This window comes from Cyrtonyx montezumae, unplaced genomic scaffold, assembly GCF_038088225.1.
Source record: "Cyrtonyx montezumae isolate F1298 unplaced genomic scaffold, pur_monq_1.0 scaffold_11, whole genome shotgun sequence".
NCBI lineage: Eukaryota > Metazoa > Chordata > Aves > Galliformes > Odontophoridae > Cyrtonyx > Cyrtonyx montezumae.
In genome coordinates this window covers 12,299,023-12,321,411 of record NW_027071837.1, presented here as the reverse complement: position 1 = coordinate 12,321,411, position 22,389 = coordinate 12,299,023, and the positions used below count along the sequence as shown (strand labels likewise).

Below are 22,389 nucleotides of genomic sequence, written 5' to 3'. Positions count from 1 at the left end.
AGTTGGTGTGAAAGAACTGAAAACCACTAACAAAGAATGCAGACTGGGGGGGACCCATGTTGATTGTACCTGTGCAGTAACAAGCAGAGTGTGCCAATACTGTGTAAGGTATGCCATGGTAGTTTGAGCTCACTGAATGAGTTGAGTCTGCAACATCATCCAACTCAGTAATGGAAAAGATTTACCTGGCTGGAAAAGTATTGTTCTTGTGATGATCTGCAAACGTTTGGGTACCAAACTATTTTTGTCATATAAATACTGTCTCCTGCTAGATTTATGTGTGTAGCTCTATTACTGTATACTGAATTTCAGTTGTGTGGGTGTTAGAAGCTATTTTGTTACTCACCCACTGGCCTGTGCAAATGAGAAGAAAAATGTAATTAAAAGTCCAGGTACATACACTGGAGATGAGGAAAACATCAACAAAGTGACAAAGAAGTACTTTCTTTATAGTTAATTTACTGATATTTTCTCAGGACCTCATTAATCAAGGAAGAGAGAAGGTTGTGGAAGCAACCAACAGCGTAACTGCAGCAAGAATTCAGCCCCTTGAAGACATCATTTCAACTATAGTGAGTACAGCAGGCACTGTAGGTCTAGACTGGGAGACAGGAAAACGTTGACCCTTGTCACATGAAGAAATGACTGTTGTATGTGATGGTTCAGTTCTACAGTTGTGTTCCTAATGAAGGGATTTCCAGCTTGTGCTGACCTTTACACTGCAGCTTGTAGTAACCCTTGATGGCATTTGGCTATCACAGAGCCTTACAAGGCCGACGCTTTAGGTCCATTGCTTTGCTCTGAAAATCCTGGCTGTCTACAATAAGTATAATAATTGCACAGAAATAAGAAGCATTTCTATTTCTTGTCCTTAGATAATCTGTCTTGGACTCCTGCCTTTCTCATTTGTTTCCAGTAACCTAGAGATGTATTACTGCAACCAGTAGTTTTAAGAACTGCTAACTCTTAGTTCAAATTCTGGGGCAGTATGATTTTGTATTTTCTAGGAACTGTGCTGTGCTTTAACTCCTGATGCAACTCTGAGTGTAACACAGGACCTCAGACACCATTACGCTTCTGTCAAAATGACAAACACTAAGACAGTTCTTTTCCTTTTCAGTGGAAAGAGAACGTAACGCTTACTGAGAGCCAAGTGCAGGCCCTGGCCCTAAGTAGGCAGGCAAGCCAAGAGCTTGATGTTAAGCGACGAGAAGCCATCTACAACGACGTCCTTACTAAACAACAGATGGTAAAATAGCTAATAATTATTTGATCGACTGTCCAGGTTTGAACTGAGATACTGAATAGGAGCTTTGCATGTGTGTGTTTGTAGAAGAGGTCTGTGTTCAGACACAGAGATACTTAGTCAGAGATGATGTGTTTGCACGGGTCACGTATTTGCTGGCATTGTGTAATGGCGTATATGCTGTAACATCAGGAGTTGTTGACCAGTGCAGTGCGCTGGGTTGGATTACTCAGCCTCATTGAGGGACACTCCGTGAGGAGTTCATTTCAAAAAAATCCTCACCAGATTTTTCTGTTGAAGTAGTTTGCTTGAAAGTAACGAAGCTTAAAGGGAAATCTCATTCCCAGAGCTAAGAATGTATCACAGGAAGTATTGGTAACGTTTTTTAGCTTAGAATTACTCAGCAGAATCTGAAAGTTGCCCAGGTGATGGCAGTTGGAAGAGTTCCTCTTAGGCAGACGTGCAGTGACGGTCCACATTCCTGACTTCCAAAGGACTGATAAAGGCTAGCTGACCAGAAATGCTGTAATTTGTTCCTAGGAGTCGTTTCACAGGATAGTGCAAGTAGGAACTTAAAGGTGGCTGAAATCCAGTAGGCAAGTCATTAAGAGAACTTAGCCCAGAGTGGAGTTACTGAGTGGTTTCTGCAGTAATCAGCTGGTGACTGCCATCACATTAGTGATGCTGATAACAATAGTGCTTTTTCATTCAGCCATGCTATCCTGAACAAATGGATTTTAACTCTGAACTTGATACTTGCAGCATTGGGACGAGTCGTGCGCTTCTAACAGCTCTGCTTTCCTTCACAGTTGATCAGTTGTGTTCAGAGGATACTTATGAACAGAAGACTACAGCAGCAGTACAATCAGCAGCAACAGCAGCACATGTCTTACCAGCAAACAGCGATGAGTCACCTCATGATGCCAAAGCCTCCAAATTTAATCATGAATCCTTCCAACTACCAACAGATAGATATGAGAGGAATGTATCAGTCAGTGTCTGGTGGTATGCAGCCGCCACCTTTACAGCGAGCACCACCCCCAATGAGAGGCAAAAATGCAGGGCCTTCTCAAGGGAAATCGATGTGATTTTGCACTAAAAGCCTAAAGGATTGTTAAAGTCAGAGAAAGAACTTTTATTTTTGTAGGAATCAATGGCTTAACAGAACTCAACTGTAAAAAATAAAAGAACAAGTTTGGTTTTTGGTTGATCCCCTTAAATGCCATGTTCCGTATTAGTGTTTCAGCTTTGTTTAAATAGGACATAATGTTTTTCCCTTGTTGTCAGTGATGTTGCCTAGAATCTTCTTACATACGTTGGGTACAGGAGATACCAAGTTGTTTTCAGTGAAAACAAGTCCTCCCGTAACAGTCGTATCTCCGCAGGTTTCCTGTCTGCACTCCTGCGCTTGCTTTCAGTAGCTGTGAAGCTGTCATCGCATTTGAGAAGCTTAGGAAGGACTGCAGGGCTGTGCGTTTCAATACACCACATGTGAGTTGTGTGCAGCTGAGTTCTTGATTAGAGTTGATTCCTCAAATTATACTTTTCTGCTTACCCATTTCTTACAGTTAGTGGGAATATTGTAACAGAAATAATCCAGTTTCCTTTTGACTGAGGTCTGGACTCATACAGTATCATCTATGCTGACTGAAGCATAGGAACTGAAAACACTCTGAAACAGAAATGAGTGCAATATTCTTAAGTACTACTGCTCTGAATCTTTTAAGTCACGCAGTTGTATAGAAACTGTGTATACAGCCTTAAATAGTGACTCGGGGAAGAAGAGTGTTCTTCCTCGGTCTTCTGCCATTTTTTCTTTTCAGTTTTACGTGATGGAATAGCAGCTGGTGGTCTGGAGGTGTTTTTCCTTTGCTCTCTGCAGAGTCCAGTGCGAAGCACATTTATGTTAACTCCTTAATGCTGGTGCTGCTGTCTCTTCCCATTGCCAGCGGTGGGAGACAGGCCGAGAAAACAAAGTTCCTGGTATTCTGGGGTTGGAATAGTGGTGGTGGGCAGGGTCAAACCCCGTTACATCATCAGCTTTAAAGTGGCACAACCATTGCTGATTTGTTACTGGAAGGGGCTCTCACAGCTCCCAAAGGTACCAGGACAGTGGAGTAACTCCTCCTCCGCTGGATCAGAGTTTTGGTTATGCACTCCTCTCCTTCCCTTTCATCTGTGTGAAAGCATACATTAGTACACGAAGAGCTCTGTTTGTCTGTTTGTTTTTTTACATAGACCTCACGTGAACTTCTGGTTTATTCTGTATCATTCGCACTCTCTTTAGCCACTGTTCTTGTGCTCGTGGAGGTCTGACTAAACTCAAATAGGGCTCTTTTTGAATATAGCTTGGTTGGCTCTTCCCCCAAAAGAGTAAAAGCGTTTATAATGTGGGAGCAAAGTAAAGGACAGGAGCATTTGAGGCAACAGAAGGAGAATTGTGGAGGAGCGGATGGAAGCGTTTGCTGTAGGTGTTGCTGGACACTTCTGGCTTGTTGACGTGGACTAAAACTGTTTTGGCTTCTGGAACTTTCTTGACCTGGATGGACAATTTTTTTAATTATTATTTTTTTTTGTTTTTGCATCTAAATATGCAAATCCTATGTGATATTTCATGTTGTGATCAAAACTTGGTTTGTGATCTGGACAGTTTCTCGGGTCTGTTGCAAAGGCTGACATTGCCACGGTGGACTCTTTGTCAGGAGATGCCACAAATGAACCTCTCCTGTGTTGTGGGCTTTGCCAGCTCTGCTGTTAGGTCTAACGTGGGGGGAAGGGAGCAAAAAGAGGTGTATTCACACTAGAAGAAGTGAGAATATGAGACCTTGAGACAAACATTTGAAGGCAGATGTACTCTGGGCAACTCTCACTGATGTTCCTATGCGTCTTGAATAAGAGAAGTATCTTCTACCAAACCTGGGAATGTTAATGGAGTTTTACACAACTCAAAAGACTTAAATGTGGAAGTTTTAGGCAACATTTAACGGCACATTTTTTTCATTCTGGACAAAGCTCTGGATAACAGAAGACTAACGCATAAGAAGAAAGCTGAGATAAGCATTGAAGTAAAACTTGGACCACTTTGCATACATGTTTCTCACTTGACATTTTAGCTGCATAACAACGTGCTTTGAGTATAACATCAAGCTTTAACAAATATTTAAAGACAACATACATCAGTAAGATAACAAAAAGCTCATTTTTATATTTGTTCTAGATGTTTTAACTAGATGAGATGGCTTAAGACGACGAATAAAAATGTTGCTTGTAATACAATTTTGCCTGCTAAATTCTCCACATTTTGTAACCTGTTTATTCCTTTGGATGTAAAGCGTTTTTGCTTAGTATTGTGATATTGTATATGTTTTGTCCCAGTTGTATAGTAATGTTTCAGTCCATCAACCAGCTTTGGCTGCTGAAATCATACAGCTGTGAAGACTTGCCTTTGTTTCTATTAGATGGCTTTTCAGTTCTGTATTAAATATCTTAAGTACTATAGAAAAGGTGTCACCTCTTCCTCTAAGGCTGTTTTGTAATATATATAAGGACTGGAAATGTGTTTTTAAAGGACAAGAAGCATTCAAGTATGAATCAAGTATCTGTGTTTTCACCATTCAAAGTGCTGTTTAGTAGTTGAATCTTAAACTATTTAATATCTCATTTAATAAAGTGACCAAAATACATCTATGTGCCTTGTGCTACGTTTGCAGTTCAGCATCAGCTCCACAGGGACGTAGCCCGAGAACTCCTCCTTGGAGAGCTGTGGACTTGTGCTGCTGTGAGTTAAGCTCTCATGTTTTGTCACAGCAAGGTTCCTGTTGTGGGATGTGGACGTTCATTGTTAGGGAGGGCAGCTGTGGAGCTTGTGTGCATTAGCAGTGCCTTCTGCAGCTGCTCTGTTAGAAGCCACGAGCAGCGAGGTGTTGCCCAGCAGTGGGACGCCGTTAAGGGCGACGGGAAGTTCTGCTTGGTCTGATGCGAATGATGAACTTGAGTCTTTCAACCTCATAATTGCACTTCTTAATTACTTTCTTAGTTATTAAATCTCACCTGCCCAGCTGTAGCTTCAGGAGAGCCGTGCTGCTGTGGAGGGCTGAAAGCTAGCTGTGCTTAGAGGTGCTGTGGGTCTGAAGGGTCTGCAGGAACCTTCAGCAGCTGCAGCCCAGGAGCTGTGCAGCAGAGGGTCCGAGTCCTGTGGCATGTGGGATGCACCGTTTCTGTCCCAGCACAGGACCTTGGGTTGTCTCCGTGCAGGCTGTTGTTACACAGCAGCAACGCAAAGTATTTTTTCGGCAGGTCAGAGCCCCCTTCCTGCTGTGCCCGGTGACACACAGCTTGTCTGGGGGTGGTGACAGCACAAGGGCTGCACGTTACTGCAAAGGACTGAGGCTGGAAATAGGGACCGGGCTCAGGGTGGGCTGAGATGGGCCGGGGGTGAGTGCAGGGGGAGGGAGGGAGGGAAGGATGTCCCCACTGTGCTCGGCCCCATCAAAGCCCGACTTCCTCATGCCCCTTTGCTTCTGTATTCTGTGGTGATGATGCATGTGATGTTGGAGAATGTGAAATGGTGCACGGTACCTGGGCTTTACGCAAAGCTGAACTGTGGTCCCGTGGCTGTTTGTACAGTGGAACTGCACAAACGTCTGTGGATCCTTGCTGACACCCACTGGAAGCAGCACAGGCAGAAGTGTGTGCTCGTGTGTCACGATCATCGGCCGTGCTCGGACACGTGACGCTGGTAGCAGTGCAGTGTTGGGGAAGGACACGGGATGCCTCAGTGGGCCTGGCCCTGCAGATCTCTCACACCAACTGCCCAGCACAGGTACACAACTACCTGCTCTGTGCTCTCACCGTGAGAATTCACAGCTCCAGAGCAGTTCCTTGCTCGGAGAGAAATACAAAGTCTTGCACAACTTGCTTGCGTTACGTCCTGCTGTATGGCTTCATGTTCTCATTCCCAAAGCAGGCAGTGTTTCGGCTGCTGTGACACACGGATGACAGCTATCGTGCTGACTTGCACTGTCTGCTCTCCCCACCTGACTGCAGATGTTTTTGTCTTAGGATCAGGACCTGAGCCACAGAATGCTTCCCCCATGGGGCCACGCTGCCCTCGATCCCCGCACACTGCCCTGCCCTCAGGCTGTCCCAGTGCCGGCAGCATTTGGAGACGTGCATCGTGCTACGCTGTACGTTTGCCCCGAAAGTGAGAATTACTTTCAGCACACGTCACCGCTGTGCATCTCCTGACCGAGTGCTTTTCCAGCCAGCTCTTGGCAAGCGTTCTGTTCTGCTCAGCAGAGTGTGGGGACGGGCTGATGAATGGCGCCCAGGTACCAGGTAACCCACTCAGTACCCTCAGTGTGCTCCGCCTCCTGAGGCTCAGGGACAGTGCTCAGTAACCTCGCTTTATTTCCTCGCAGTGCCTCTGTCTACATGAAGCTTTCGGGACTGACAGACGCTGCCCTGCAGACTGCTCCTGCCACTGAGACAGCCAATACTGCAACAAACCCTCCAGTCCAGGAGTCAGCTCCAGCTGCTGGGCTGGGGCAGAGGACATCGCCCTTCGGATCAGGTCCCGGGTTTCCCTTCTCCCACCGGCGCTGCCCGAGGGATGCAGCTGTCTGTGCCTCGTTACCACGGAGAGCTCCGGCCCTTCTCCCCTGGGGATGTGCTCTAACCAAGCATCCTCTCAGGAATGTCCTGGCCACTGTTGGCAGCCACAGCTCATCTTTTTCTGCCCAGTGGGGCACCTTCCTCACCTTTCAGCACAGACCTTCTCGACTCGCTGTGCAGCTTTGGTGTGTTGGGTTGGGGTGTCAGCAGGATGAGCAGCTGAAGGAGGGAGATGGCGGTGAGCTCCCCCTCAGCACACACACACACACACACACACACACACACACACACACAAAGGGAGAGGGGCGTGCTGTGCATCCGCAGCCACTGCAACTCAGAGCACAAAGTCTGTGGTCATCGGTTCTGCTGCTGCTAAGGTCTCAGCTCAGTCACATTACTCATACGTTTAAGTATTTTGCTGAACCAGAACCTAACTCAGTAAATTCCTGCTGGAAGTAACCATTACAGTGGGATTAAACAATGCTGAACTTCCCCGTTAAAGAATGTCCCACACGAGAAATAGCACCGACCTCTACAAGGCTGTTTTCAGTGAATTCTGCACAATTTTGCTGTTTACAGATGTGAATTTTCAAACCCAGATCCCGAGAAGGAGTTCTGCGCCGTCGCTCTCGCGTCCCCGTGCTGCAGGAGCCTCCTTCCAAGTCCCATCCTTGGCTCCTGACGTTGGAGGATTCAGTTCGGTTGCATGGGCCAAATCAGATCCCTTTCAGGCTGGCAAAAGGCATTGCTGAGATCAGGTTTTACCTTCACTGTGAAGATGAGACGGCATCTTCAGCGTTAACCTTATCTTCGGGGGGGGGGCACAGGAAAGCACTGGCTGCAGGCAGCAGCAGGGAGGGTCACCGACCCCCACGTCAGCTCTGTAGGAGGTGTTGCAGTGGCCCCTGTGGGATTTCCTCCAGGACAGCCACGAGCAGCAGTGGGACGGGGCGCGGGCGGGCGCTGCAGGGCGGTGGTGGTGAGGCTGCAGTGCTGAGTTTTCCCTTTGCTAAGGTCAAAAGTACATTTTAGGACACTTCTCGTGAACGATCGTGCTCCTGACATGGCTGCTGAGGACTAGATGTTTCAGCAGTGACTCAGAGGAAAAAGGTAAATAAACATTTTTTATTTCAAACACGGGATTAAATTCCTCCGTGTCTAGATCATTCAAGGTAAAGCTCCTTTAATCTTTTCATTGCAATCTGCAGACTGTTGTCTGTGACAGCTGCTCACCGGCCGGGACGTCGGGCAGCAAACGCTGCCGTGGGGACCCGGGAGGTGGCACAGGGGACAGGAGGTGGCCTCGCCAGCAGTGCACGGGGCATGGAGAAGCTGGATTGTTCCTTCTGGGAATTCGGGAGCAGAGCTGAGGAGGCTGAAATTTCACCCAAACTGCTTTGCAGAGTGGAGGCTGAGAAACTGTACTGGGAGAAATGAAGCAGTAAGGACAACCCCAGCGAGGAATGAGGACGCGGCGGTGAGGTGCACCCTTGGGTGATCCCGTGTGGGTCCTCCAGGGCTGTGCTGTGCTGTGCTGTGCTGTGCTGTGCTGTGCTGGTGCTTGGCCTGAGGGCCTCTGTTGTCCGTGCTGCTGCAGAGGACAGGGCTGGATGTGTGGTTCTGTGCTCGTGTCAGTGGGCTCACACTTGCCAGTCTGTTCCAGCTGTAATTTGATGTTGCCCTTGTACAAGTTTATAAAACTGATCTTTACCATCCAAAGCCTTTTTATAGATGGTCTTCGTATCGGTCAGAAAATACTGAGTTAATCATTACAGAGTATCAAAAAAAAGGGCTAGCAAGAAATCTACAATATAAAGACAATTTTATTGCCAATAAGCTCTTAAAACTCATTTTTTTTCCTGTTTCAGTAGGACCTTATTCTTCCTGATGAAAATCCGGTCATAGCATCTTTCATTAAAAATAAAATTATTTTGAAATAAATAAATATATAAAATAAATATCATATACATTTTATAAATAGTTTTGTCCCTATGCACAGTATCCACGCTTACATCTGAATAATGTTCCTCACCCCATTCCCAACAGCAGGAAAAACCCCACACACCGGGACCAGTCCACGTAGCATTATCCATGCAGCAAACTGCTGGGCTGCGGCAGCAGGGTGCCATCCGAAGGGCTGCTGCTCAGCCAGAAACCATCCCGAGCTTATCAGAAGCATCTGGAGCAGTTCTGTCGTCTTTTGTTTTCCTCTCTTCTCCTGAATTCTCGTTTTTTTTCTCTCTTTTTTTCCCCTGGTTAACAAGTTTGCGTGCCTGTTCGTTCTTTTATGCAACCATAACACTGACTATTTGGCCTCTCTTACAGCCGCCAAGTAAAGAAAGTGAATGAAAATGAAAGATTATATGTAGGGTTCCCTCCCTTCCCCTACCCCCACCCCCATAAATAACCCAGGTTTGATATACGCTTGAAACAAGGAGGAACAGCAGTGTCTGGATTCATTGTAAGTGCTTTCCTATGTCATCTACATTTACAGGAATGATGGAATGAATATTAATATAGTGCTCTGCGAGAAAGCTTGGGAGCCCAAGTATGTACACTGACGGGGCAGCTGCAGGAAACATCACCTGTAGTGGAAGAGGTCTCTGTACGTCGCAGGTATTTTGGCAGGGTCCACGGGCCTTGGTAAAAAGTGAGTGAATTTCTGATGTCTCTTAGTCCTGTACCCCTCGCGGGGGGAGCCGTCCTTGTTCAGAGCCACGTAGTAATGCCTCTCCGAGTCGGGATGCTTGTAGAGGGTTGAGGCGTACGTGTTGTACCAGTTCTCTTCAAACTGCTCTCGGAAAACACATTCCCTTGTGAGCTTCTTCTGCATTGGGACAGAGGTGGGAGAAGAAAAAGATATGTGTCAAAAAAAAAAAACCTCTTGCTATTTCCTCCGCTTTATTTTCTCATGGTTCTCCTAGCTTCCTGCTCCTGCCGGCCCTGAGGATGGAGACTGTGCTGCCAGGGATGATTCCTGTGGGTGATGGCTGGAAGTCTGCACATGCCTGGACTCAAAGACCTCCGAAGTCGGAGGAGATGGAAGGAGAAGGTGGGTGTGCATTTTGCAAAGGCTCGCCGTTAGAAACAACATCAGGCTGCTGCAAAACTCCGAGCCTGGCAGCCAGGTGTCTGAGTGAATGTGGACACTGCTGTGGGACCGGGGGTGCCCACGCAGGGCTGCAGTCACGCACACACAGCCAGTGTGCTCTGTGGAGAGGGGCTCCTCCCAGCAGGACCAGCGAGCAGCGCGGTGGAGCGGCCTGAACCGCAGCGAGCGCCACTTTGAACGTTCAAGGCACGTAATAATATACACTGTAACATGAATGAAAGCATTCCTCGGGCCTTTCATCTTCTGAAGCAGCAGATAGCTGTGATGTGAGGCCATAACAAGACTCGGGGAGGTCTGGATGCCTAACCTGGGAAGATTTACGGCGGCGATAGGTGATGCGAGGAGCGTGTGCCAGCAGCGGCGCAGGGCCAGCGCGAGGCCGAGGCATCCCACGCTGAGCCCAGGGATGGATGCCACTGGTGCACACAGCCACAGCCCCTCTGACCCTCAGCCCAGGGAACAGCAGCACGTGACAGCTTTCAGGCAGACAGAACCACAGACAGAACCACAGACACCGCGTGGGCCCTTCTCGCTCCCTCCATCTTCCCATGCCAGCTCTGGGGCTGTGCTCCAGTGAGGACCTGCTGTCCCCTGCGGGGATGGCCTGGGAGGGGCTCTGGAGGCCTTCCAGGTGAAAGGCAGTCTGCAGACGTAGGATGTTCTGGTATTACAAATGCTGTACCCACACAGTAAACTATTTGGGTAGGGAATGTGTCTTATCTGTTGCTGTACTAAGTGCTAAGTCAATGTTATTGCCTGCAGTAGACGTTTTGTAATGAGATGCAGGAGCTCACCTGTGCTCAGGACCTGTTTTGAATGCTTTGCTGCTAATTAAATCAACCCTGAGGAAACGTGTGAGTCCTCCAAGAGCCAACACCACAGCTCTCATCTGAGATCAGGGGAACTGCAGGTTTCTCCTCCCAGACCTATCAGTGAATTTGGCTCAGCCCCCATCTCCCAGGATGGCATCTACTGAGCAACATGGGAAGCCACTGCCTGGCAGGGCTGGTGCACTGCTGCCTTGGCCCTGCACAGTGCCTGCTTCTGGGGCTGCTCGGAGGAACTGAGGTGGCATGAAATGTTTTCAGAGTCTGAGGTGAGTGCAGGATGTCATTTTGTTTTATTCTGAGTGCTGGGATATCCTCACTGTGCCTGGGGCCATGTGAGCACGTGCTCTCCTAGCATCGGGTTCAGATGGTGTCTGCATCACAGAAAGGCTGGGATGTGGCTCCCAGGCAGCTGTGTCTCAGTGGGAGCAGCACAGCTAATTCAGCACACAAGGCTTGCGAAGTGGGGATGGAGGGAAATAGTAAACTTGCTGAAACCTTAAAAATACAATTCTACTGCAGTCTCCTAAAATACTGCTGTAATCCTAATGCCACTGCCTGGTGTGCTTCACGTGCAAGGTGCAGTGACAGAGAGCTCCCATAGTTATTTAAGGTCATTTCTGTTTCCAGAGTTCCCGTGCTGTAAAACTGTATTTTTGTAATTTCTATGATGTAGCATTAAGACAGGCCCTAGAATTTAATCAATTGATTCATGATTAGAGCTGCAGGGCTTGAAAGCAAAGGATATAAGCACGTTTGTGCCCTCATTTTCAGCAGGCATAAGTAAAAGCTGCAATTCCAGGAGCTGCTGAACAGCCTTGCAGTGTAACTGGGCTGGTCCTGCTGTGTGGTTTTAGGCTCGAGCCCTGACTGATGAAGTGTGGTTTAAAATATTTGTGTTATTTTATGGAATCCTGATGACTTTTATCTATCAGGCACTTAATTTTTCTTTAGGGTAGATGCTATTATAGCAATGAAGTGGAGAAAGAAGGGTTAACAATCCATGCTAGTCTTTGAATCTCATATAAAACTCAGCATCTGTATCTTAAAAGTAGTGAAGGAGACTGCAGCAGTCTCAGAAGTTGAGAACGAGAAGAAAAGAAGACAGTAACTCATGGTTTATTGTTACTGTTCTCTATGCAGAGTTTACCTGAAGGCTTCTGGATACGCACAGTACACAAGTTTCAATTTCTACACTATGAGATTAATCTGACATGGTTAGAGGCAGTATGTGCCTTCCGTTTCAGTTTAAAACTGGTTAATTTTATTTCACTTTAAATATACTGTGGTCCACCCTTAAAAATCTGTGTCTTCACACAGTGCTGTGATCTGCATTTAAAAAGAAAAAAAACCACACAAGGGTGATGGGTTGAAATAAAAGTAGTGGGCATCTGAAGGAGGAACACTGAAGTGATGCAAACAGAAAACTTATCCTAATAAAAGCTATCTGGAATGCAGTTAGGTTTTTGAAATATAACTGATGCTTCAAGCTAACCTAAAATAGTTATTTTATATTGAATGGAGTCGAATCATTAGGAATGGAATTAAATTAACCTTTAGGTTAATTAAATGTAGCTAGTAAGATGTGGCATTTTGATTATAATGCCAGCACAGCTCCCCTTCCCTGCAGCCCTGGCCCACCTTTGCACAGTACTTGCTCTGCAGCTGTTTCACCCAGCAAAACCCAGTGGATGCTCTCTTTTGGGGGGTAGCTTAGGGTGGATAAGGGGCATTACAAGTTCTGTAATGTTGGGCAGAAGAGCAGCAAAGTGCATTTCTTCTGGTTCTACGGCACTGTGAGCTCCTTGCCAGAGCAGGGACCCACAGCTCTAAGGCATATCCCTTACCAAGGGAGCAAATGACCTACAAAATTCCCCTCTAAACCTAAGCCTGGATTGGAAACAGGGTTTTTCTGCTTTGTATATCCCACAGCAGTGCTGAATGAGGCAGAGTATCCTACGGATGATGCTAGGGAGGGCTTAATATGTATTAAGGAGCTTGTGTTGAGAGAAACTAGCAAGAAGTTTACATGCGGCTTTTGGCAAAACACAAAAAACTCTGGTCTGAAATGGGCACTTCCAGAAAGCTATGAGAAACTCCCCCAAACTCCCAGAAGGGGTTGTTCAGAATGTTATAATAAAAACAACACTCAGACCACACTTTCAGCTTCCATTAGAGAACTATAATATAACTGTCAGATCTGCAGATACATGCAGATCCCTATCATGCAGACAATAAAGCTGATGTTAATCGTGAAGCCACACCATCAGCACCTATTTTTATGCTAAATTTCCCCCCATCCCGCTTTTAGTTGACCATTCCTGTTCTGTTTCTGAAAGGCTGAACCACAATGAACATTAAAATTGCCCCAGCCCTGTGTCTGCTCTATTCAAATTTCATAGGAAATCCTTCTAAAGGTGCTGTGGAGGCACTGTGCAAGACTCCAAATGTACCACATGCTGCTGCTGGTCTAGAGGTCCAATGCTTAGATAGCCAAGAGGAAGCAGTGGAGGAAGAGGGTTTTCACCATCCCAGGTATATCTAACAAATGGGCAAGGTGTCTCCTCCATTGAAGAGGACAGAATTGCAGGCACTGCCCCAAATGGGGCACAGCACTTTGGGGGCTGCACCCTGACATGGACCATCACAGTGTCAGCGTGTCCCCCCCTCTCTGTGACCCCATAAGGCACAGCTGTCATTTACAAAATAACAGCAGCGAGTGAGATGGAAGAGTGTGGCATCACAAGGGCTTCAGAAGCTGTGTCAGGCACAGCTTGTGACACCAATGAAGCCTGGCAGCCCATACTGCTGCATCTCTTACACGGCGTTGCAGCACAGGATCTGACACTCACCGACCCATACAGCTCGCCTCTCTCGTTCATGCCGAGGTAGAGTCCTGAATCCACACCACGGATACTAACCAGCCCCACTGCCAGGCTGATGAACTCCAAAATCCCTGAAACAGAAAAGGAATGCAAGTCACACACGATAAAACTGACATCTGGCCCAAGTGACAAACACAGAACAGCTTTTGCTAGCTACAGAGCTCCTTACAGACCCTGACTGCTTTATTTATAACTGCACAGTTCTCAAATCTCCTGTATGCTGCAGTCTTGCAAGTTTTTAATTCAGCTCTCCGCAGCATTGTGAACTTGGTTCGTCCAAGAGGAATTACCTTTCCTAATGAGGATTGCTCAGCTATTGTTTTTGTCACACACAAAAAAGACAAATATAGACATTGGTGCTTGCCTGTTTAGCAGCTTCTGATGCCTGTTACCGCATTGGATTCCTCCACCAAAAGCAAAGTGACCTTTGTCCCAGCTGAGTTTCTGGTATGAGAAGATATTCCCACACACTTTAAAGTAATGATTACAATAAAAATAAGGGAAAAGGCACTAAAGTGGTGTCTGAGAGGGCTTTCTGTTCTTGCAGCTCTAGTGAGGTACTTGCCTCCTCCAAATGTGTACAGATATCAGGGATAAAGGCAAACTTCAGATACACACAGGTTGAAGTGCACATTTCCCTGCAGCTGTTGGTGCTGGGGAGCTGCTGGTTCTTCCTCCCAGGCATCGTTTTGGCCAGAAATGCCCTCCTGCCCTGCGGACCTGCCCCAGCCCCGTGTCTGCTCTATTCAAATTTCATAGGAAATCCTTCTAAAGGTGCTATAGAGGCACTGTGCAAGACTCCGAATGTATCACATCCTGCTGCTGGTCTAGAGGTCCAATGCTTAGATAGCCAAGAGGAAGCAGAGGAGGAAGAGGGTTTTCACCATCCCAGGTATATCTAACAAATGGGCAAGGTATCTTCTCCATTGAAGAGGACAAAGTTGCTCTAACCTTTAGCTTGCCTCCAGGTGTCTTAATATAGCTCCCAAAATGTCCAGTCCTGAGCAATTGCTCCTTACTGCTCTGATCAGGTTTCCTCCTGATCCTCTTAAATGTATGCCGTGGTCTAAAATCGCCGCGTGACACACAGCCACCTGAGCCGGCTGACTTCAGCGGCAGTCAGCTCTCAGCTCTGGAAATGTATCTTCTGCTTGGTCAGGTGTGGATGTGGTGACTTTCAGAGGGTAACCGTGTCACCACCTAAATATAGGGCACATACATGGTGGACAGCTCTGGTCAGCGCAGATTGTCAGGCAGATGCTGGCAGCCAAGCTAGGAGCAAGAATTCCTCTTTCTGCCTCCGGTTGGACCTTCTGTCCTCCTTTTGCCTTTCCTGCTCTACCACTTGCACGTCTGATGTGGTGCTCCCTGAAGCCAGCACGTGCCACACAGTGGAGACAAAATATGGACTTAAGAACTGGAATTCCTCAATACAAGCAGGGAAACAAACAGAAAACGTATTTTAGATCAGGGCAGAAATCTTCCTAGCTGAAATGCTCAGCCACGCTCAGAACAGGATAACCTGTCCTCCCTTAGGCTTGTGGTGGTCAGTGCATGGTCTGTTTGATCCTCTGAAGCAGGAAGAAAGCATGGTCTTTACAAATGTCCTCTGGTTTTTTTTCAAGGTTCCCCAGCAGGATCCAGAATTACTGCCTTTCTGGAGAGCTGACGCCTTCCTTTTACTTCACCTCCGGGGACACTTTGCCAGAGCAGGCAGTGCCTTCACAAGCCAGGCAGGCAAACTAGGACCTGGCTCTGCCCATATTTCATCTGGTACTGGGTATTCTTATCTGAGAAGTGTGATCTGGGAGGGAAGAAGTGCAGGATGAAGGGTTTTCTTCTGCCTCCACTACCCACCACTCCTGAAACTTGGAGCAAGTAACTGAACTGCTGTACAGTTCCATGTTCCCACCTGTACTATAGACATGATGTCAGCTGCTGCTTCTCAATAATGATAACTTCAAGCCCCTCTTTTTGAACAGTGGTGCCATTATTCAGAAAAATTAAGTAAAAACTAATACAGGGCAAAGGAGAACAGGGATACCTAGAAACAGACTGTTTCCCAGACTGACGACGAGGCCATGGTCAAGTGAAAAATAGCTGGTAACTGGAGAGCTGCAGACAGATCTTCCTACAGGCACAAACACAGTTCTCAGCAACGTTGTTTTTTCTTTTTTTTAGATTTACCTTCTCTCATAGCTAGCAAGCAGGAAAAATGCTCTTTGTCCTGTTTAGGAACTGAGGAATGTTTAAGGAAGGGAAACCAATAGCTTTTTGTGAGTATACCCACAAGCATGCTCAGCTGTGGCACCTGAACCCAGGAATTCACAGACTTGGTATGGGCAACCCAGGAGCAGCACTGACCTCCTCCCTGAGTGAGGGAGACACTTCTCATCTGGTGCAAGTGAGGTCACTACCTGCTGTTCTTGTAAACAAAATTTCTTCAGGGTGCACCTATGATGATCTCTTCTGACAACATCTCTTGTAATACTCCCTTTTTCTGATCTCTGAGTGGCACTTAAAGATGTGCACTGAAGATAACTATGTTGAAATAGCATTAAGAACGTAACTTAAACCCACGAAAGTCAGGAGACAGAGTGAGGGCTGAAAAAATGTGGGCAGATATCCACCCTGTCCTTAACTCACTCCGATCACCACACAAAGTTGCAGCTTTGTACATGTGATCTCCAACAGCACATGGAGCGGCCATTGGGGCCAGACCCAGAGTTTTCTTTCAAATTGTAATGGTGTTTTTGTGGTAGACCTCCCTTGTGAAAACTTTTTCCTCCCTTTCTCTTTTTCCCGTCCCCCTGGACTCGCCTCATTTTTCATGCTTTGATCATTCATTCAGTTTGCTTTTTTGAGTTTTTCTAGATGATATTTGGCAAGATTTGATTTAGGCTCCAACCGGATTCATTTAACACCAAAGCACTCAGTAATCTCCTGAGCACTGCTGCAGCCAGACCCTCGCGCTCTCGCATTACTATAAACTATCCCTGAAAGAACAATTCAGCTCCTTGCACCTGTCTCTTCACACACAACTATACTGATGGCTGGGGGTACAGAAACAACCTCAGATGTTGTATTAATGTCTACAAACTCAAAGCTTTGGCTAAAAAATCTCAACAACTGTTCAGTAACAGGTGCACTAGAGTCTGAATGTCAAAATCTGCTGCAAAACTTTCTCTGGAGGTTTCATCGGTTTTCTAAGAGGCTCTGTTACAGGTCTGTTACCAGATCTGCACCCAAGAAGAGCTTTGTTTTCCTCCCTTTAGTACAGACTCGAGGCCCTTTCCCTTCACTTGCAGTGAAGAGAAGCTCTGTGGGAGTCATCTGTTGAATGCTGGTGTAAAACAGATGCAAGGCAGAAAATGAGTGCTTCTTGCTTGTAGAGATTTCCCTGGAGAAATCACTTTTCTCCTCAAGATTCTTCTAGTAGGGGTGTTGAAATCAGTCCAAGCCCTCTCCAGCCTTTGACCATCCTTTATTTCTTTATATAGAAAGACTGCTAGCAGACAGCAGTGAGAACAGACATGGTTTTTAAAAACGCTTTGCTGGGATGGCTTAGGTGGAGCTGCCCATTCAGAGAACTCATTTGGGCACTCTTTTAAGTCTAAAAGAGCTTTCTTCCAATGGTCCTGGAAGGCTTCACCCCACACTAAGCTTCTTCTAGGAAAAATAAGCTGCACATTGTTGTTCTTGTATGAATCTGTATTTTCACAAGTATGAAATGTCACATTCCAGAAGACAGGTGTGATCTCAGCTCCAATCAACAGATGAGAGGCAATAGTTACTGTGATTGCCCAGGCATTGTGGGTAGATGCTGCTGCTGCTACTTTTCCCATGTCCCATGAGTGTATGCCTTGACATCCGCAGTACAAATGAATCCCTCCCTTTACCCTTGCTTCGTACTCTATTCTGCATCACCAAGGCTTTGGTTCACTATTTTCCTTTCTGGAAGACTTCTCTGGAAGTCTGGTAGCTTCAGGGCTGACTGTGCATGGGAGAGTGCAGATACTGTCCCCCTTTTTCCTGAATGCTTTCCAACTCTCAGAGGTGGGGTTATAAAGTCGAGTTCGCACCTACATCCCATCTGCAGCTGGATACGTGCTTTTGCTGGGGCATCCCAAGGAGCCATCTGTGCAGCAAGCACGGATGAATAATCTGCTGATGTGATTGGGGAGCACCTCCCAGCCACGTGAGATAGATCCACCAGACCATCATACTGGATTTCTATTTCCCCAGGTGCCCCTAGGTTTAAGGCAGCTTTAAACTGCTACCCTGAAAACCTCTCTACCTATAGTTCTGTAGTTCCCCAGAATCATACGGGCTGCCTATTTCTGCAATAAGTTACTGCTCTCCGACTGCTGCATGCAAAATTTAGGAATGCATTGATACATGACATCCTAATATGAACCATACCAGTAACACTGGAATTTAAATATTCATGGCTACTGAACACAGATGGTGAATACTGTGTGCCAATACGTTATTGCTTTGAGTCTCTGCTGAAGTGAGGTTCAGTCCAACTTTATCTGAACATGAGGATTCCAGTCTAATCCTTTGGGGCTTTGTCGTGCAATTACAACAAATAACTATTTATTTTACACTGCCTTTGGGAAAACCCTGAAGCAGAAAACTATAATATTTTATATCTGAAGTCTGGTCTAGTTTACATAGCTGGATGCTGACTGCTAAAACGCTTAGGGAATGCCAATGTTTCGATTTATTGAACACACTGTGTGACTTAAGCTTAAGTGCGCAAAATTCATGAAAAGTTTCAGCCCGTTTAATGCATTTTTCCAAAGTTTGTTTGGAAACACATTCAGCTTTTAAAGAAATGGAACCGAGGGACGCACTGCCATCTGAAACAGTTTACTGTATAAAGATAGGTAAAAAGAACTGATATAAAGGCTACGTGGCAGATTAAACTAAAAAGCAAACAGATGCCATCGGTTTGCTTTCAGTTTCTTTTAAAAGGTTAAAGATACGTGTCTTTCGGGAGGCAATTAAAGAACATTTGCCCCATGAGCCTATTAGTACCTTACTCTGACCTGCAGGTTATGACTTTCTTGTTGATTTAGGCAAGGACACGCTACACACACACCTGGTGTTTATGGAAAAGCACAGTTTGCAGATAAGCTTTTCCAATTGTTCCAAAAACCTGCCTTAAACTAACAACAACTGCAGCATCAGCAGTAGTGTTCCTCAGTATCAGAAAAGACCGGCTGCAAAGTCAAAAAAGAATTCCCTTCAGCGAGGAGTTAAAGCTCCTGAAAACTGTAAGGAGTCTCGCGAACACTTCTTGCAACCTGCTGACAACAAAGCTGAGATCACCGGCATGGGACTTGTTGATAGCTTACCCAGACACCTGCACTAGAAGCTGAAATAGCGGGAATTTTTCTTAGCTGTGCTCAGACTCACTGTACTCCTTCGCCTGTGGCTTGGGAAGCATTTTTGGAAGATTACATATGGTCTCATTAAAGATCCCTACTCTTGTGTGACACTGATACAGGCTAAGAAGTCTCGCAGCTTTATCCCAGACAGCAAGGTAAATCCGCAGTGCTTTCTTTGCCTGTTGATTCATCTTCTCCTTTCAGAGGTCCCCTAAGCATCTGCCTCCCTTCGGTTTCCCCTCTCCTTTCCCAGAACCGATTTCTGACACCAGTCCAGCCAGCCGATCCCTGCCTGCTTCAGGGAGACACTTCTAACGAGAATCACGCAAGGGGAAGAAATCGTATTAGCTCACAGATATCTGCAGAGGCCAAAAGAAAGGGGAAAAAGAAAGAAAGAAAGAAAGAAAAAGCCAGGAATTTCATTTTCCGATGTGCTCCCTCCTTTCTTTTGCCGCTAACTTCAGCGGCAGAGCCAGCGCTCGGCATCGCACCGCACACTCCTCCATCCGCCTTCCTTTGCCCCTTCCCTTTCCTAAGGCACGTTTCCGTGCACCTGCGGAAGGGCTGAGCGCCGGGAGAGCAGAAAACGGGAATTAAATCGTTCCTCGCCCCGGGCAGCCAGCGGGCACCTGCCGGGCCGGCACCTGCCGCCGCAACGCGCCCTTACCGAAGCGGCCGTGGTCCTGCCGGGTGCCGTGCACCGTGCCGTTGGGGAAGATCTCCAGGTGGAAGCCGGTGCGGCAGTAGAGCTGCCGCCGCCGCAGGATGCCCTTGAGGTGCGCGAAGTCGGTGGGGGAGCCCCGCTGCAGCCGCCCCTCGATCTGCCCCAGGCGCTCGTTGAGGAAGCCGGGCGAGTCGGCGAGGGGCAGCCCGCCCAGCGCGGGGGGGAAGCCGTGCAGGTCGGGGTCCAGCGCACCCAGGAAGCCGCCCACCTCGGCCATGGGGCCGCGGCCGGGGCCGGCCCCGCGGAGCGGCCTCCGAGCGCCGAGCTCAGGGCGCGGGCTGCGGCTGCCCGGCCCCGCGCTGCCCGGCCCGGCCCTGCGCCGCGCTGCCCGCGCCTCCCATCGCTGGATGTGTCCCGCGCTCGGATGTAAACCGCACTTATATACGTACACACTCCCCTTACATTGACATATTGGATATTTAAATGCAAGCCACACCTCACTGGCATCCCCTTTGGCTATGGGTTGTGTGTGTGTGTGTTTTTTTTTTCTTCTTCTCGATCCATTTGTGGTTGGCTTTTTTTTTTTTTTTTTTTTTGTAAAGCTTCACTCCCTCTTTTATTATGAAAAAAAAAAAAGGCAGGAAAAAGCTACACATTGCAGCGAGGCGCAGCGGCTGCTGGCAGGTCCGCGTGCCCCGAGCACGGAGCCCCGCGCGCCCGGCGCTGCCGAACTGTCCTCCCCCCCCGGCCCGGCCGTGCCCCCCACCCCGCTATAAGGGCACCGTGGGGAAACGAGGAGCGTTTCTCGGCGGGATGCGGACTCGCTGAAAGCGATCTTTCTGAAAAGCGATCCCGCGGGTTTACGAGCGGCGGGCGCTCCCCGGAGCGGCCGCGGCCCCGCTCCCCACCTTCATCGTGCTGGAAACAGGTGTTTCCGCGCCCTCCCCGGCCCTCCGACACCGTATCCGCGGCAGCAGCTGCCGCCGCAGACAGACGGGGTGAGGCACGCGGAGCCGCGCGGGCCGCGACGGGAGGGAGAGCGCCAAGCCCGGGCCCCGCGCCCCGGCCCCGCGCCGCCCTGCCCGCCAGGCGGCGCTGCCGCTCGCGCCGCTGCCGCTGCTCGGGGCCGCCTGCCCCGCCGGCGTGGGGCGGCTTTGGTGCCGCGAGGCTGGGAAGATTGGTGGCGGTCAGCTCAAAGAAGCCGCGAGCAGCCTCGGTGGCTCCTCACGGGGCCATGTCTGCGGCCGGAGCGGAGGGATCGCTTCTCTGCTCAGTGGGTCTCTCCCTCCCCGTAGCGGGTCCTCTCGTCAGAGAGCCCCCTCTGCATCAGCGGGTTTCTGCCCTTACGGGTCCCCCGTCAGCGGGCGGCTGAGCTCAGAAAGCCTCACCCTTCCGCGGGTGTCTTCCCCCCAGAGAGCCTGTCCCCTCACATGTCACCCCCATGGTGGATCTCCCCTCAGCTCTTGTGGTGAGGACTCACCCCTCTGCAGGTCTCCTCCCCATCAGCAGTCTGTCCCCTCACGGGTCTCACTTCAGGGGATCTCTCCCCCGTCAGAGGGTCTCTCCCCTCGGGAGGTCTCACCCCAAAGCCGCCGTTTCCCACATCTGCCCCAGGGCAACGGCATAACGGGCCATGACATGCAGCCCCCTTTTCCCACCGGCCCGGGCAGCTCTGTTGTGAAGACCTGAAGGAAATTGTGATATTACCACATGGAGTATCCACACGTGCATCTGCAGAGGGTGAGGGATCTGGTTTTTTAATTGGAGGTGGGGGTGTTTTTTCCTGTCAGAGCCATGGCTATAAAAGGGGTGTATTTGATGCAGAACTTGACACATGAAGCCTAAAGCCATGGGTGTTTTTAAAACATAGTCTGTTCCTGAGGTAGTAAAATCTGCAGAAGTGTGTGTTGGCTGTTTGTCATGTGTGGTTACATGACACTGTCTGCACCGTTCAAGCACCCCACAGCAAAGAATGCGTTTTTATTTCTGCATTTTCTGTGTGAATATTCAGGTGTGGTTGGGTGACTGAGAAACCATGCTCGGTGAAAATGAGAGAAGTGAACATCCCGAACTCTGTAGAACTCCTAAGCATGTAATCCTGTAAACGCTGTGAATGTAATACACGATATTAATATAGTATGAGCAATCCTAAAGTTAATGTGAGTTTTGCCTCTGGATCTGTAGTGACCAGGATTTCACCTTGTTTCTGAACATGTCTGGAGGTAGATCCTAAGGGTATTCTGAATAGAGAGGAAAAAACAGTTTCATCAAAGGATTGCTCAATCGGTACAGAGGCTTCTGTCACTGACTTCAGTAGGCTCCGGGTCTGTTACAATATCCTTAAGCCTAAATCCATACAATCATTTAGAGGAATCCTTAGGAAACCGAAAAGGTAAACGATATCAATTACATTACAGTAAAATCCAAGATAAAGTAAAAACCACAAACCTCCATACTTAACTAATGCATAACAAAAGCAGAGAAATCCCTCATCCAAGCTGACTTTCCTTACTTAACTCTCCATGATTATGGACAGCTTTTGAAGTGTTCTCAATACATTTTATTGAGAAGTTGTACGGGCTGGTACAACATGTTCTATTTAAGCATAACAGGATGCAGAAAAGGTAGTTTTCTCTTTTCTTTTGT

The 22,389-nt window shown here is 47.9% G+C and overlaps 2 protein-coding genes across 4 annotated transcripts in view; one reads left to right on the top strand and one right to left on the bottom strand.

The window, feature by feature from the left end:
- Positions 1-4,929, top strand: part of ATRX (ATRX chromatin remodeler) — a 72,700-nt gene extending 67,771 nt beyond the window's left edge. For all 3 annotated transcript variants that reach the window (XM_065729565.1, XM_065729563.1, XM_065729562.1), the window contains 3 exons: positions 477-572; positions 1,121-1,249; positions 2,056-4,929. In XM_065729565.1, coding sequence (XP_065585637.1) covers positions 477-572; positions 1,121-1,249; positions 2,056-2,334 — 504 coding nt within the window. In that variant the 3' untranslated portion in view covers positions 2,335-4,929. The remainder of the gene's footprint in view (positions 1-476; positions 573-1,120; positions 1,250-2,055) is intronic.
- Positions 4,930-8,694: 3,765 nt separating this feature from the next.
- On the bottom strand, positions 8,695-20,250 carry FGF16 (fibroblast growth factor 16). Its single transcript, XM_065729789.1, is given in 4 exon segments — positions 8,695-9,686; positions 13,651-13,754; positions 19,747-20,184; positions 20,187-20,250. Coding segments are annotated over 4 exon segments (852 nt in total). The 3' UTR covers positions 8,695-9,440.
- Positions 20,251-22,389: the final 2,139 nt, after the last annotated feature.